Source organism: Fulmarus glacialis, unplaced genomic scaffold, assembly GCF_000690835.1.
Source record: "Fulmarus glacialis isolate BGI_N327 unplaced genomic scaffold, ASM69083v1 scaffold15217, whole genome shotgun sequence".
In the NCBI taxonomy this organism is placed as follows: Eukaryota; Metazoa; Chordata; class Aves; order Procellariiformes; family Procellariidae; genus Fulmarus; species Fulmarus glacialis.
The window spans coordinates 11,823-26,068 of record NW_009221378.1 but is presented as its reverse complement, the minus strand read 5'-3'; the positions used below and the strand labels follow the sequence as shown (position 1 = coordinate 26,068).

Here is a 14,246-nt window from a genome sequence, read left to right as displayed (position 1 = left end):
GGCTGGGGGTTAGGCACCGAGGTGTGGGAAGGGGCACGGGCTCGGGAAGGCGGCTCTCCTCCGGCTCTCTGCCGCCGTCCACTCCCGCCGGGCTCGGGGGTTTGGATCGGATGAAATATCGGTGGGATTCGGGGGGAGGAGGAGGAGGTGTTACTGTGCCTTCCTAGCCTTAAACACGAGTTTCGCCGTGGAGCAGTGCTGGAGCTAGCCCACTGCATGTGTGACTTCCACTGAGTTGCTCTAGAAAAGTTCATACATCCCCGTGGTTCATAATAAAATCATTTTCCATAGGCAGTGTGATGTTAATATAGGTAATTGTTAATAAGAAAATCAGCCTGGAATAGCTTTGTCGAGGGTGCGCTGTGCTTCTGACAAATATTTTGGTTCTGATATTGCAATCTTCTAAAGGGAAGGTTATTAGAAAATACATTGCCCATATTATTGGTCTCCTCTCTAGATCTCCATTTTCAACTGTTAAAGTTTCCCAGAGGCCTTGGGTTCAGCCACTACTTTTATTTTCCAGGAAGAATTTCCCTGTTTCACATAATGTGCTGCAATTCCTTGTCTGGAGGTGAACGCCAAAGCAGCTTTCAAAATACCTGAGCATGATTTTTGATTTGTTTAACCTGAAGTTACACCGTTGTTAAATGTAAGATTGTCTCTCAGTTTTGAGACTTGAGGAATTTGTCTTGAAGAAGCTTCATAGAAGTGAACTTGGATTCTGGGCTTGTTTTGAGACTTCCAATGAATCACTATCTGTGGTGTAACTGTGTAAAATTAATTCTGTAGGCAGGTGGCTTAAGAGCTTGATCCTGCATAATCTTATGTATGCGATTAAGTCTCTCTGCGTGGATGAATACTACCAGTGGGACAAACTGTGCAAAGCTAAGCACTTCTGGATGTGATTGTTGAGGCTAATATAATGCAGGGGGAAAAAGCAAACGGAGGAATCTTTAAATGAAGACCATAGTGGAAATGCAGAGTTCTTTGTTATGTCTAGTGTCTTGCATAGGGGTAGAGAGAGGGAAGGGGTAGGGGGGGTGGGGGAATACAAGCTCTCTGAAATCTGTATTGTATAACATTTTTAGACCTGTGTATGGGGACTGGGGATCATAAGACCAGATTCTTCATCTTATATTGGGGTTGTGGGGGGAGGAGTTGGATGCTATTTCATCCTCTTTTCTCATATATTTGGGTTGAATTTGGAGGAACAAGATAGAGGTGACGGACTCCAGACCTAATTCAGAATCCAGTGAAAATGTCAGACTCCCACAAATTCAAATGTGCTTTGGTGCAGGCAAATCTAGTTGCTAATTGCCCCCTAGATTTTAAGCTAGCATGTGATATTAATACTGGAAGAATGCACTGCAGTATTTGTTGGCTTCAGTGGGAATTCAAAGCACTGGCTTTAACCTGCAAAATTTGGAGTGTTTGGAGCTGCTAGCGTGAGACATCATCTCTTTTCTCTGTCACATTGCCATCCATGAGATCACCAGAGACGCTCTGAGCTGGCGAGCGCTCAGCATGAGCCAGATGTCTGCTGAGAACCTGTCGCTATGAGGGCCTTAGCATCTGGAATTAGCCCCTCATCCTGAGCTCTTTGTGCCCTCTCTGTCAAAATTTCATTCAATTTACAAAGCCTGCCAAGAAAGTTGTGAGCTGAGGTGGGAATATTTATGTCTTTTGTATATGTTTTGTGACTTTTTTACATTACTATTTTTTAATTAGGAGATGAGGCACCTAATGTGTTAGCTGCACCAGCCTTTAGCCATAAGGGAATAAAGATGGAAGCAAACAAATTTTAGAGCAAAAAGGACTTGCATTTTAGTCCAATCAGGAATATTAGTGATTGGGGTCTCTGGATCTGTTTTAAACAGTAACAAGTAGAAACTGGGTGGAAATTATCACATTTATAGTGTGTATAGAGATATATATAGTGCAGACACTCAGATTTTTGGATTTCTAATCTAAAATTCTAACAGGCCCAGAAATGTCACCTGTGCAAATAGATGTATAGCATATATGAATTGCCTTTTTTTTTTTTTTTGTCTAGTCACTTTACTGGAGTCTGATAGAAAGAGTCCATTGAATCCCAGGAATCCATTTACCACAGCGTGACAGCCACAGATATAGATTATTTTAGATGCTTTTAAAGAAGAAAAAAGGAAGTTTTTCCAGTTAGCTCATAGATGTCAGGGTCATGATCCTATTCATGATTTTTAAAAAAGCAAGAAAGTGTTTTGCTGATAAAAGTGGTGATATTTCATTGTCTTTTTTAATTACCAATAGTTTAAAAGCTACAAACTTTTTGTTCATTTCTTTCTATTTAACTGGATTTATAGCTTCAGTTGTCAAAGTTCTGGTCTGGTGAGATCTTAATTTCGCATGCGTATTTTACACTTGCGAATAAAACAACTGAATTCCTTACTTGTATACTCACTTCTTCATCAGCTTGGCTTTTCACATTTTTTTTTAAACTTTGCTAACAGCAGGCAAAATGTTGCTTCTTAATAATTAAGGTCTTTGTGAATTTAAAACAAAAGTCTTTATGATATTTTTAATTTAATATTTGGGGCTCAGTAGCTTTTTAATATTTAAATATAATTTAAAACAGGTTTTTGATGAATGTATGTAAAAAGACTCCTTGGGAGTTGTTAATCCAGACAGTTGCAGTCCTATGTTAACATATTGTGAGCAGAGGTAGAAAATGAAATTATTAATCTACTTTCTTTCCACTTTGTAGAGTGAAAGTATAGAAAGCAAACATAAGGTATAAACGACTTAGAAAAAGACTGAGTCTGTTTTTAGTGCAGTGCATGGCCAACCAATTGATATTTTTCATCTTAGTTGACGAAAACTTGAATTTAAAAGCTAAAGTTTGACCGCCTGAGCATTGCTGTGCTGCCAGATGCCCAGACTTTGGAGATGGAAAAACTTGTATTCAAGATGCAAAATCTCCTATTCTTGCAATCCCTGAAGAACCATCGAATCCCTCCTCAAAGAAGAGAAACCCTCATGCGGAGGTGGCCACGCTCTATTCAGACATTTATGTTTCTAATCCCGCGTTTTAAAGGTGGCATTTTTATTCACTTCCCTTCTTATTCAAAGCCTCAGCTGCTCCTGTGCCTTGTTAAATGTTTGCCACTCTCCATACAAGAGGTGACTGCATCTCAATGATGCTGAAGTGCCCCCGTACATAACCTGCTTACTGGCTCATTAAGCTTGCAAAGCATTTGGGATTCCTCAGTACACAAACCCTTCCACTCAGGTATGGTTGTCCATTCCCTCACGCTTCCTGTTTGTGTTTAGCAAGACAAAAAGCAGGTGAGAGCATGCCCCAGAGCTGCTGCGGTGCACATGTACAGCTTCCTCTGCTGATCTGTGCCAAGCAGCCACAGAAGGTGTGGGCTGCACCTTGTTTGTTTGTTTAAGCAGGTTTCTTAAGGAAATAAAACTTGGGTTCCTGCAGGGATTCTCTCCCTCCCTTTCTACCCCAAGTAATTTTCAAATTTGCTAGCCAATTTCAGCCAAGTTTTGCCAGTAGGACTGAGTTTTGAAGAAACTGATTTTCTGGGATTTTTGTGAAAGTAGGTGGTTGTTAGAAAAAAGAGATTGTACACATGTCCTAAATTGGAGAGAGGAGCTATGCCATCCTCTCAGCCCTTGTGATGAGAAAAACTGGTCTGAAGAAAGTCTGCCCCTTAATCTGACATGGGGAAATCTCAATGAACGCACACAGCTGTGAGACACAGATTCATAGGAAATCAGGTTTTGTTCTGGTGTATATGAAACTACATGTTTAAAAATAAAGGAAAAAGGCAATTTTCGGGGGGGGGGGGGTGTTCACTCTGTTGGTAAAGGTCATGAGTAACTCATCCTTGTATTTTTCTTTCAGTACTGCCTGTCAGGACATCCAACCTTACCATGCAATGTACTCAAGTTCAAATCCACCACCATCATGTTGGATTGCGGACTGGATATGACGTCTACTCTCAATTTCCTCCCGTTGCCACTGGTTCAGAGGTATGTTCTGCGGCCTGTAAGCACTTAGTCTGTGTCTTCTTGGGTTGCAGTTGGAGTGCTCTGCGTGAAATGGTCTATTGGAAGGAGGGAGGGGATGGGTACAAATGAACAGCATCATCTGATATCATAAATAGACTTTGTTCACTTAAAAATTCTCTTTATCAAAATAACGTCCTTTGGCTCAGTAGACGGAAGACATTTTATGGATTTATTGATTGGTTTTTCTAGATAATTTATTCTAAGCTTCAGTAAAGTATTGCTGCAACTGCTCAGCACAAGTGAGGTCACATATCTGTCATCTTTCTGGCTTCTTCATGCAGGATGAGATAAATGGGTAACTGAGATGGAGTGCACGGAGCCCAGCAAGTTCTGTTTAACCACCGTCTTCTCAGGCTTTTCTTCAGAGCGTGGACTAATGCAAAGAAAAATAGCACTTAACAGTCCTCGTTAGTTGACTTGATGGCATAATTATTCCCTTTTAAAAATTAAATAAATAAAAGGGCAGTGCAGCTGGGCACAGGAATGGAACAGCAGTGAAACAGAAGTAGAGTCTAGAGGAGAATCCTGAGATCAAGACTCCCCCTTCTACACCCTAACTACAAAGTCGTATTTTCCCAGGTTTTTATTTGAATTTGGATATTCAGTTAGGGTGACTTATGTCTTGCATAAATGGAATAAATTACAAAAATGAGGGGTTGGAAAGGTGGGAATGAGTAACTCTTGGTGATGGGAAGCAATAGGAGTTTTCACAAAAGCCATTTAGTAACTTTGATCCGCGAGGAAACAAGTGAGGAACGTTCTGGGTTCAGGGGAGGCTTGATTGAGAGGGGGAGAATATGATTGGGAAAGGGAATTTCCTAAGTGACCTAATGAGGTTAAAGCAGTTTGTCCAGCACTTCCTTTGATTTGTTATTCTTTGGAGAGGAAAAGAATAGACAATGTATGCATTGTTCTGCAAGAATGTGCAGTTCAAGATCTGCTGTAGAGTAGGCAACAGATGCCTTAAGACGGATCAGTGTGATAGTCAATTTTTGTCCCATTCCATAATGCAATTGCTAACTACAACATTTAGGGGCAGTAGTAGATTTTGAAGGGATCCAGAAAATTTGGGAATTTGGGTACAGACAGAATTGCCTTGAATTCGCTTTCTCCCGCCCCCCAAAGAAAAAGGAAATTGAGAGAGGAACAAGTAGCAAAATTAGGTGATTGAACAAAGGCTTAAGAGGTTCTTTAAAACTGCAGGCACCAACGCTCCCTGGGGATATGCCAGCTTTGTCTGCTGATAGCAGACCCTGGGAATGAACAGCCAAATTGCAGGTCACAACCTGGAATTCCCCAAGTACCTCCAGAACGTCTGCACTAAAATGACTCAAACTCAATAAGAAAGGATGTCAGATTTGACCCCTGATGGCCCAGTGGAATTGAAGCAAACAGTTGGATTTAAATCCAATCAATCTTGTCGGTAAGGTGATTGAACACCCCTTACAGCAAGGATTGTCCTAAGCACATGGACTTGGGCAAATAATTGATCTCTTCAGTACTCTACAAAACAGATGTCCTGCAGGGAGTTGTGGAAATGAGTTAGAAACTTGAGGAGGAATGTGGCTGCCACTAAAAAGTCCTTATGTCTCTATAGTATTCATAGTTGTACCATTATATATCAGGTCTCCATTACCACAATGTCTAAATACCTCTGAAATTCGAATGTGTATTATCAGCATAACGTGGCCAGGTGATAGAGAGCTGACATTGTCATCAGTTTCCAGACAGGCTACAAGAGGGACTGACTGCCTGAGGTCTTGTGTGAAGCATGTAGCAGCACAAGATTTTGAACATAGGTCTGTCAGACCTTAGGTTATTACCAGCTGTGTGTCCTCTCAGAACCAGAAGAGCTGCTCCTTGCAGCTAGGCTGAGATGGACCCATGTGAAATCTTAACCAGAGGGGACCTATGCTTCTCTCTGCTGTTTTTAAACCAGAGGTCCCCAAAGTAGGATCCATGAACCACTTGGGCTCTGCAAGTCTCAGTATGTGGTCTGCAAAGGTGTCCTAATTTTTACCTCTGTGGCGCATAAAGGTATGATATTACAGAGGGTCTTTGCTATGCAGCTAAATCCTGTGTCGTGGCTGGCATGGGACCCTCCTTGAGCAAACATTTTGAGAGCCTGTGCTTTAATCTATGAGAGAGGAAAGTGCTGTAGTGTTTGTGTCATTAAAGGGACTGGACATTTTTTAGAGTTCTTTGCTCTTCAAAAAAAGCCCATCAAAAGGTATTTAGATTCCACCTTGTCCTGGAAATGGCAGTCCTTGTTCTCACCATGAAACATGTGCACAGTACTTGCAGTGGCCAAACACTTTATCCCAGTTCATGTACTTTAAAGGAGGTTTGTCAACTGGAATTTTCTCCCCTGTACCAAAGTCAAATGCAAAATGATAAAATGAACATGTGGGAAGCTCTTAACCTTTCCTGTCTAGCCATGACACACTTGCTCACATTATTTATGGGACAGTTCTAGCTATTTTGGATTAATCAATCACTCTATTACAATGTCAAAACTATGTCGGCAGGAACTGTGTTACTTCTTGGCTTCAAGGTAAAGAGTCCTTTCTGTCCTGTGTTGCTTATTCCATTTTCACCCACACACAAGACCCGTCTGCTAATTTTGCCTTTCTTGACAAGACTGTATACTCTTCAGTGGATGCCAGGTTTAGTACAAGTCAATAGTGCTCTTTCATCATGAATAAGGCAAACAACGTACTAGGCTAAATGAGGGGGAGTAGGGCCAGCAGATCAAGGAAAGTTTATTCCTCTCTGCCGCATGCTGGTGAAACCACAAATGGATCCAGGTTTGGATTCCCATTGAAGAGGGATGCTGAGAAGCTGGAGAGGGTCTTCAGGGGCTCCAAGATGGTCAGGGTCTGGAGTCCATGACTACATGGAGAGGTTGAGGGAGCTGGGCTTGTTCAGTGTGGCAGAGAGGGGGCTAGATGGGGAGCTAGCAGCCACTTATATCTGCTTGAAAGGAAGTTACAAAGGCAACACAGCCAAACTCTTCTCGACAGCGGCAGGCAGTATAAGGGGCTAGTGGCCACAGATTGTGTCTCAGGAGGCTCAGGTTGGACATTAGCCTCCCAGTAATGAAGTTTTTCTTGGCACTTTCACCCATCCCCAGAGAGGCTCTAGAATCTCATGCTCTAGGGATTTGTAAGACAAAGCTGGACAAAGCCATGGCTGACCTGGTCTAGTGCTGGCTTTGAGACATTGGACTACAGACCTCCAAATGTTCCTTCCAACCAAGGTTTCTGTCCTCTCCTCCCTTATCTGTCGAAGTTGTTTTATGTCAGAGCAGTTTATTCTTGCTTTTCCCCTGCTTTTTCCATAGCTCTTCTAGTCTCTCTGCATCTGCACCAATTTTACTCAGCCCCCTCAGTCTCCGAAATACTGCTCTTAAATTGTGCTTTTGAATGTGTCAGTGGGGAGTACATTCGGCCACCTCATCTTTTCTATCATCAGACTTCTTCAGACTTACTCTTTATCCTCAAAAGGGGGTTGCACTTCTCTGGCATAGCTTCTCGATGACATGTCCTTTTGCTCTCACCTCTTACTTTCCATCTTCACTCCTTGAGTCTTAGATTCCCCTTTTTCCTTCCTTGTGACTTTCTGGAGTGCCATTTAGGATTTTTGTTTTTTTATTCTGATGATGTTAGTCTGAACATAGCATTCCTCTGAGCCCTTGAATCACTTCCTGTTTTCAAGATCTTAAATTTGAAAGCCCTTATAGCATATAAGCATGCCTATCTATAGAGCTTAGTGCACAACACTTGCAGATTTCATTGCAATCGGGTTCTCGAGTTCTGTCTCCAAATCTGAGGTTTTTGCAGGGCTTGGTTCCAGGCAGGTTCAATTCTCTTCTTTCCTCCACTTTTTCTTTTTTGGATTTCTGTAGATACGCTTGAATCTGGGCAGACAGTGGTTTTAGAGCTAATTTGTAGGCTCACACAAAAATCAAATGTCACGGTGAAGTATGGGTAAGTCTCTCACTTATGGTGGCAAGAAATGCTGCAGCGATTACTACTGGAAGCTCAGGATTACAGTGTCCACCTTGAAGTTTCTTTATTAGCATTTGAAACAATTTTAAAAAGGGGCCCTGCTGTTGCTGGCTGGTACCAGACCTGCCAGTTTAAAACATGCAGTTCACAGCAAAACCTCCTTGCCCCTTTGTCCTTCCAACACAGGTAAATGCACTGTACAGCTGTTGGTGTGGGTTTTGAGGGTGAGACCTAAGCATGAAACCATGGTTTATGTGGATATAAAATCGCAGCCTCTCTGTCCGTAAATGACTTAGTCCAGAGCATCGGTCTTTATCTGCCATTGCTAATGGGAATATTTGTGTGTCGTCTTCTGTCCCAGACCAGCTTTACGGTGCTTTTGTATTGTTCCAGGAATAGAGTTTGTTGCTGCCCTAACCCTTCTTCTGTTTATACAGCCAGTTTCACCACAGGGCAACATAAGCAACACTGAGCCTTTTTGAAATTCTCACCGTAAATGACTAAAATCAAACTCCCTGCATGCGTCGTCCTCTTTTTACTTATAACTGTCATAATCATGATTTGTAAAAGTCATTTCAGTGAACACTTAAACACAGTGAAACTGTCTGTCTGTTTTATTGAGATTGTTAGTTCCCTGAGACAGAAATGGTGTTCTCTTCCTGTGTGACACCAAATAGAAGGTGTATGCTTAGCCACTCATAATGATATAATTCATGCTGCAATAATTTTTTTCTCTTTCTGCAGCCCCAGGCTGTCCAAACTTCCTGGTTGGGTTTTGAAAGATGGAAGCACATTTCTGGACAAGGTACTATACTGATGGTTACAATTTTCTTGCCATGCAAAAAGCTACCTGACAGGTTAGGAGCTTGCACTGCAGGAACAATACTTCCATGCTGACTCATCGCAAAGGTTTCTATGTGTACCCTTACCAGCCATGATGTCCTTGTAAAGCAGAACATTTTGAAACAAACTGCTAATAGCAACTCAGAGGCATTCAGTCTTCAGAGGTAGCCTAGCTTTTTTAAAAATCCTCTTAAAATGCAGAAATAATTTTTTTCAATATTTTCTTATTTCATGGAGCTCCATAAATAATAGTGCTTTGCCTTCTTAGAGTGCCTTTTATTCAACAGTTTCACTTTTCTGACGCTAAAGCTTCATAGCATGCTTATAAATGAGGTTGGTATCATAACCCTTTTTTAGGCAGGAGAACTATGAGAAAGTGAATGGTTTGCCCACGGGAGGTCTCTTATAGAGGAAAAGCATGTCTTTGGCCTCTGAAGTCAACATGTGTTCTGCTGCTGGACATAGCAGGGAGGATATTATCTCCAGCCTCCTAATTCTAAGACACAGGACTTACTCAGCTACATGAGAGACACAGAATTTTTCTTTTTTCCCCCTTGTTCATTACATTAGTTTTGTAGGCAGAATTTATCTGGGGCTTCAACCAAAACACAGCACTGCAGCGTCCAGCTTGATCTGCCATAGGGGAACAATGAACACAAAAATATGTCAGATGTTAGTAAAATAGGCAGATACGTTTCAAATATGTGCAGCGATAGGTATCAGTAGAGAAAATACTGTTTTAATAGACTGTTCTCTGACTATGTGAACATTAAAGGAAAACAGTAATAATAGTTGCTTTTGTAGGCGACTTTGAGGTGGACAAAATGAATTGATCTGATTTTTACAGGCAAGGGAGCTGAAGATCATAGATTAAAGACCTGATTTTTCTTCTCATTGGAGACAAAAGAAACTGTATAGGCAGCATTTCTGTTAGTAAAATAGTAACAACTCTATTCAGAGCACATGCTAACAGGCAATCGCAGAGCTACAGAGGCTCAGTGACAGGAATGGAGTTGCCCAGTTTGAATTCCCTGGAATTTGTTTCTCCGGAACCCCAGCCTTGGTCTCAGAGCTGTGGGCTCTGCTCTGTCCAAAGAATGGATAGGCTGTCAGTATATTTTTATATGTGATGTATTTACATTTCTGAGGTACTGCTGCTGCAGTGTGTGCTCAGGAGAAATCTTAAAACTCGCACAGCGTCAATGGAAATCATGTGTTAAAAATTCAAAGGCAGCATCTCTTACCTTCACCTTGACAATTGTAACTGCTTGGAATGGTAAATTCTTTGACCCATGCTGGAAAAAGGCAAGAGAAGGAGTCAAAGGGGGATGTTTTATCATGCCGGGTGGACATTCCTGTTATAGCACTCTCTGGGTGACAGTTATAAAACTTAAGTCCTGGAGAGGCATTGAAATTTGCTGCGATCTAGTTTTAATCATTTTGAACTCCCTTGAGATGAGGTTAGGAGACTTCTGCCACTAGATGTAATTGCTCATTCGTTATTAGTTGGCAGGTGCACTGTAATTATTAAGAATTGGATTCAATCTTTAATTCTGTCAGTCTGAAGCTGGCTGAGACCACTCACTTTGGGACAAGCAAAAGAAGCATCCATGAGAGAAGGCATAGTGGGTGATAGGTAGCTTGTGAGGTGTGTTAGGACTGGAGTTGGGAATATTTTTGGTCCATACATAATCCTGAAGAATGTGACTTTTCATGTGACATAGATTTCTGATGTCAGCCTTGAAAAAAAAGGAAGAAAATAGAGGACTAGAGATCCAGTAGAGATAAATCTAACAAAAAGTGTCACGTGGAGCTTAGATCCCCAAAAGATGTTTCATCAAATGCTCTGAGACAGGGGCTAAAAATTGTATTCTGCTCCTAATAAGTCAGAAAAGGTTTGATGTTATTTGGAACCAAAACTAAATTCCACATTTGTAAGATAGCCAGGGCACTAGAAAGGTGCTGTGCATACCTTCCGGGTCAGGAGAGCAGCAGTTCTGAGAAGAGTGGTCTTCATGATCCACTTTTCAGTTCATACTTTACTTCTGATTCTGATAGACAAAATCAACTTGCATTGTTGCAGATTTCCCAGCCATTGCATCTGCAGTTGGAAGAGCAGAGAAAACACAGCTTCATAGGACAGCACCTCCTTCGTGGCCCCAGCAAAACCAGCCAGTGGTTACCAGGGTCTCTTTCCTTCCCTACCAGAGTGCTCTCTCTGTTCCTCCAAATGAGGATCTGATCCCTTGAAGTACCAAGCAGCCTCATCTCGCGTGAAAGCAATTTCAGCAGATCTGTTTACAGCAAATTGTGTCTAGAAGGGGGATAAACATAATGTAGTGGTGGGCTGGAAATTACCTGTGATAAAGAAAAGGTTCTGAAAGTGCAAAATCTGCTGCATTGGAGTAACATTGCATTGTATTTTTGTGTCTTCTCTGTTGATGTGCTTTTCTCACAGGAACTAAAGGAGTGCTCTGGCCATGTGTTTGTAGACTCTGTGCCTGAGTTCTGTTTACCAGAGGTGAGTTTGTTCACAGCCTTACTGAAAAATCTGACTCCGTTCAATCATGTGGGAGAAACTTGCTAAATTATTATTATCAGATTTGTGCTAATTTATTAGTACTAAATACTAAATACTACTAAAACCTCTGTGTTGCTAAGGTGCCTCTAGTATCTATGACACTGGAAAAAGGATGGAAACAGCCCTTTTCAGCAATGGTTTTGGGAGATCTGGAAGGTCTCCTTGAGCAGATCGATATCTCACAGAAGAATAAGACTTAACTGTCCCTTTTTATGGGCCTTCCAAAGACAATATGACTGAGCTGGACTCGATTATGACAGGATACATGTGCTAATTTAGATAAGGGCAGTGAATGAAGACAAGGAAAGCTGCTTGTCTCTAACCGCAGATGCATGACCTGCCTAGTGGAGCTCCCCTGGGGAGCCGACCGTGTGGTTAAGCCACTGTTTGATTCTGCTGGGCTGCAGTCAGATGTGCTGTTCTGCTGGCAGCAAATTTAGGTTGAAAAGTTTTGCTGCCTTCTTAGCTATTCACTACTGCCTCTTTGAGGGAGGAACTGTACCTTCATATCCACTGACATAACTGCAAGTAACTGCTTCTCAAGCTATTTTTTTCAAGAATACCTGGGTTTGAAAAAAAGAAAGCAAGACTATTGAAAATGTTTAAATTAACTGGGCTTACCTGACTGATCAGATTAATGGTGTATATAGGAGAGCTGAAAGAGTAAAAAGCTGAGCAGAGAGTGGTGGGGGTGAATGATGGGGAATAGTCTGGGAATAGTATCCTCTTTCCTCAGCTGCGTTCGGACTGTGATAACATCAGTTCTTTCATTTCACGTTGGGATGTTTTCTCTGTCTTTCAAAGACGGGGACGATTGCTTTTGGGCAGGGATTTTTTTTTCCTTTCTGCCTGACCTTGTTGACAGGAAGTACAGAACACTCCTGGAAGGTTGTTGTCAGCTTGCTGGGGTTCTGGCAATAGTGTTTCTGTCTGTTGATTCCATGAAACTCACCTCTTGCAGTTTCTGACTCTTGTCATCTTGATTCTTCGAAGCAAGTTGGCAGCTCTGGTACTAGTTTTGGCAAGTGATATCAACAGATCTGTGTGCAATTACTTGTTTTGCCCTATAGGAATGGATATAATCCAATCACAAAAAAAAACCCCTAATAATTCTGGGTTCTTGTGGCTTTCTGGTTGCTGTACTGAAGAAGTGAGAGATGTAGGAAGCATCTGTATGCCTAGAAAGTGCCATTATGTCCCAGATCTTGGGGAGAATGGAGTTTATGTTCTGGATTCCCTTTGGAATTGAGGCCATGCACAGGATTGGTAATCTGCTGGTGTTTAGGGTGCTTCTGCTAGGCTTTCTGGTTACTTTGTTGGGCTGGAAAATATCCACATGTGTAGCTCTAAATATGACTGATGGGGAGTTGATGTTTCATTATACCGGTGTCATCACTGAATCTAACTCTGTTTTCCAGCAGTCCATGTTACAACTAGAAGACAGCAACCAGCTGCACGTGTCACCATTGTAGGGACTTTACAAATGGCCTCTCAAATGCTTCAGTTCCCAAAGTTCCCAACAGATGCCAAGTCTTGTCCGCAAGCGTGAGGACAGATCTGCTAGTGATTCACAGCTCGCATCTCTAGCTTCACAGGCTCCCCTGTGTGGAGGAGAGTTCAGATGTCACAGCCAAATGCATCAGCAGAGTAGATATGTTGCTGGTGTTTGGCAGCACAGTATAAGAAGGAGCTTGTGTGAAAGAGGCTTTGTCTTCTTTTTTGTCTCCTTCCATGCCACTTTTTTTGAAGAAACTTGTCTGCAAAAGCAGCTAGTTTGAGAATCTCAGTATTACTTCCAGGAACACCATTGTCAAAGAAAGCCAAGTTTTGAATGTAATCCAGAAGCCACAAGGTGATAAGAGGCTGTCTCAGCAGCAGAGTACACTTCCACATGTCAGAGTGCAGGGTGCAGCCCTCTCTTTGCTTGGCAACCTTCTGGTCTCCCTCACTTCACATTCAGGAAACATTTTTAAACCTCTCTGGTTCATAGGCACTTTTAGTGAAATTGCTGCAAGTCCCAGGGAAGATTTTACTTTGTTTTGGTTTTGACACCCTTTTCATCCTATTAAGTAAATGCTTCTAGGATGCTGAGACGTGGGACGCTTAAGCTTGGAAAGCAGTAGTCTATATCCTCCTGATGGCTCGTTGGGCTGAATTCAACTCAGGGCTGAGTGCCTCCCCGTTTGATTCTGTATGGTCTGGATACGGCTGAAAACCAAGCCATGAAGAGCCAGTGTAGTAGGAGCAGGTGTCAGCAGACTCTTTGACACCATGTAGTGAGTGTATTTCTGCCTGGCAAGCTTAGTAAGATAAAAGGGTTCCCTGTCATGAATCTGAGGATGGTGTTTCACCTACTGTACTCAGCTTGGAGAACATGCCTCCCTCATCAGCTGTGGTCAGGGATTAAAACCATGAACGCTTAGCTGTGAGTTAAGCAGCTTGTCACCAGAGCACTGTGTCAGCCCTCTGAAAAGCCGAGTGACCTACTTTCTTGCCTTTTTTATTCAAATTGCTGGACCAAGCCTTGTAATCAGATAATATGTGCTTGATGAGTGTTGAATTCCATTAGCTGCTCTATAATAACTGAGTTAGAGGTCATATATCTTGTGAATTTCTGACTTGACACCATTTGTGTTATAGCATTACCAGTAAATATTTCTAATTAAAATTCCTTTAACAATGTGTGAAATCTTCTTTCACTCTCTGAACTGCTGTCTTAACTGTCACATCAAAACAAATTGGACCCACCA

At 41.9% G+C, this 14,246-nt stretch overlaps 1 protein-coding gene across 1 annotated transcript in view; it reads left to right on the top strand.

Annotated features, from left to right (window-relative positions):
* Positions 1–3,886: 3,886 nt before the first annotated feature.
* INTS9 (integrator complex subunit 9) overlaps positions 3,887–14,246 on the top strand; it is a gene marked incomplete at its 3' end in the record, with an annotated part of 19,680 nt that continues 9,320 nt past the window's right edge. Inside the window, exons 1-3 of the mRNA XM_009581097.1 lie at positions 3,887–4,023; positions 8,817–8,877; positions 11,374–11,436. Of these exons, the coding sequence (XP_009579392.1) occupies positions 3,959–4,023; positions 8,817–8,877; positions 11,374–11,436 (189 nt within the window). The remainder of the gene's footprint in view (positions 4,024–8,816; positions 8,878–11,373; positions 11,437–14,246) is intronic.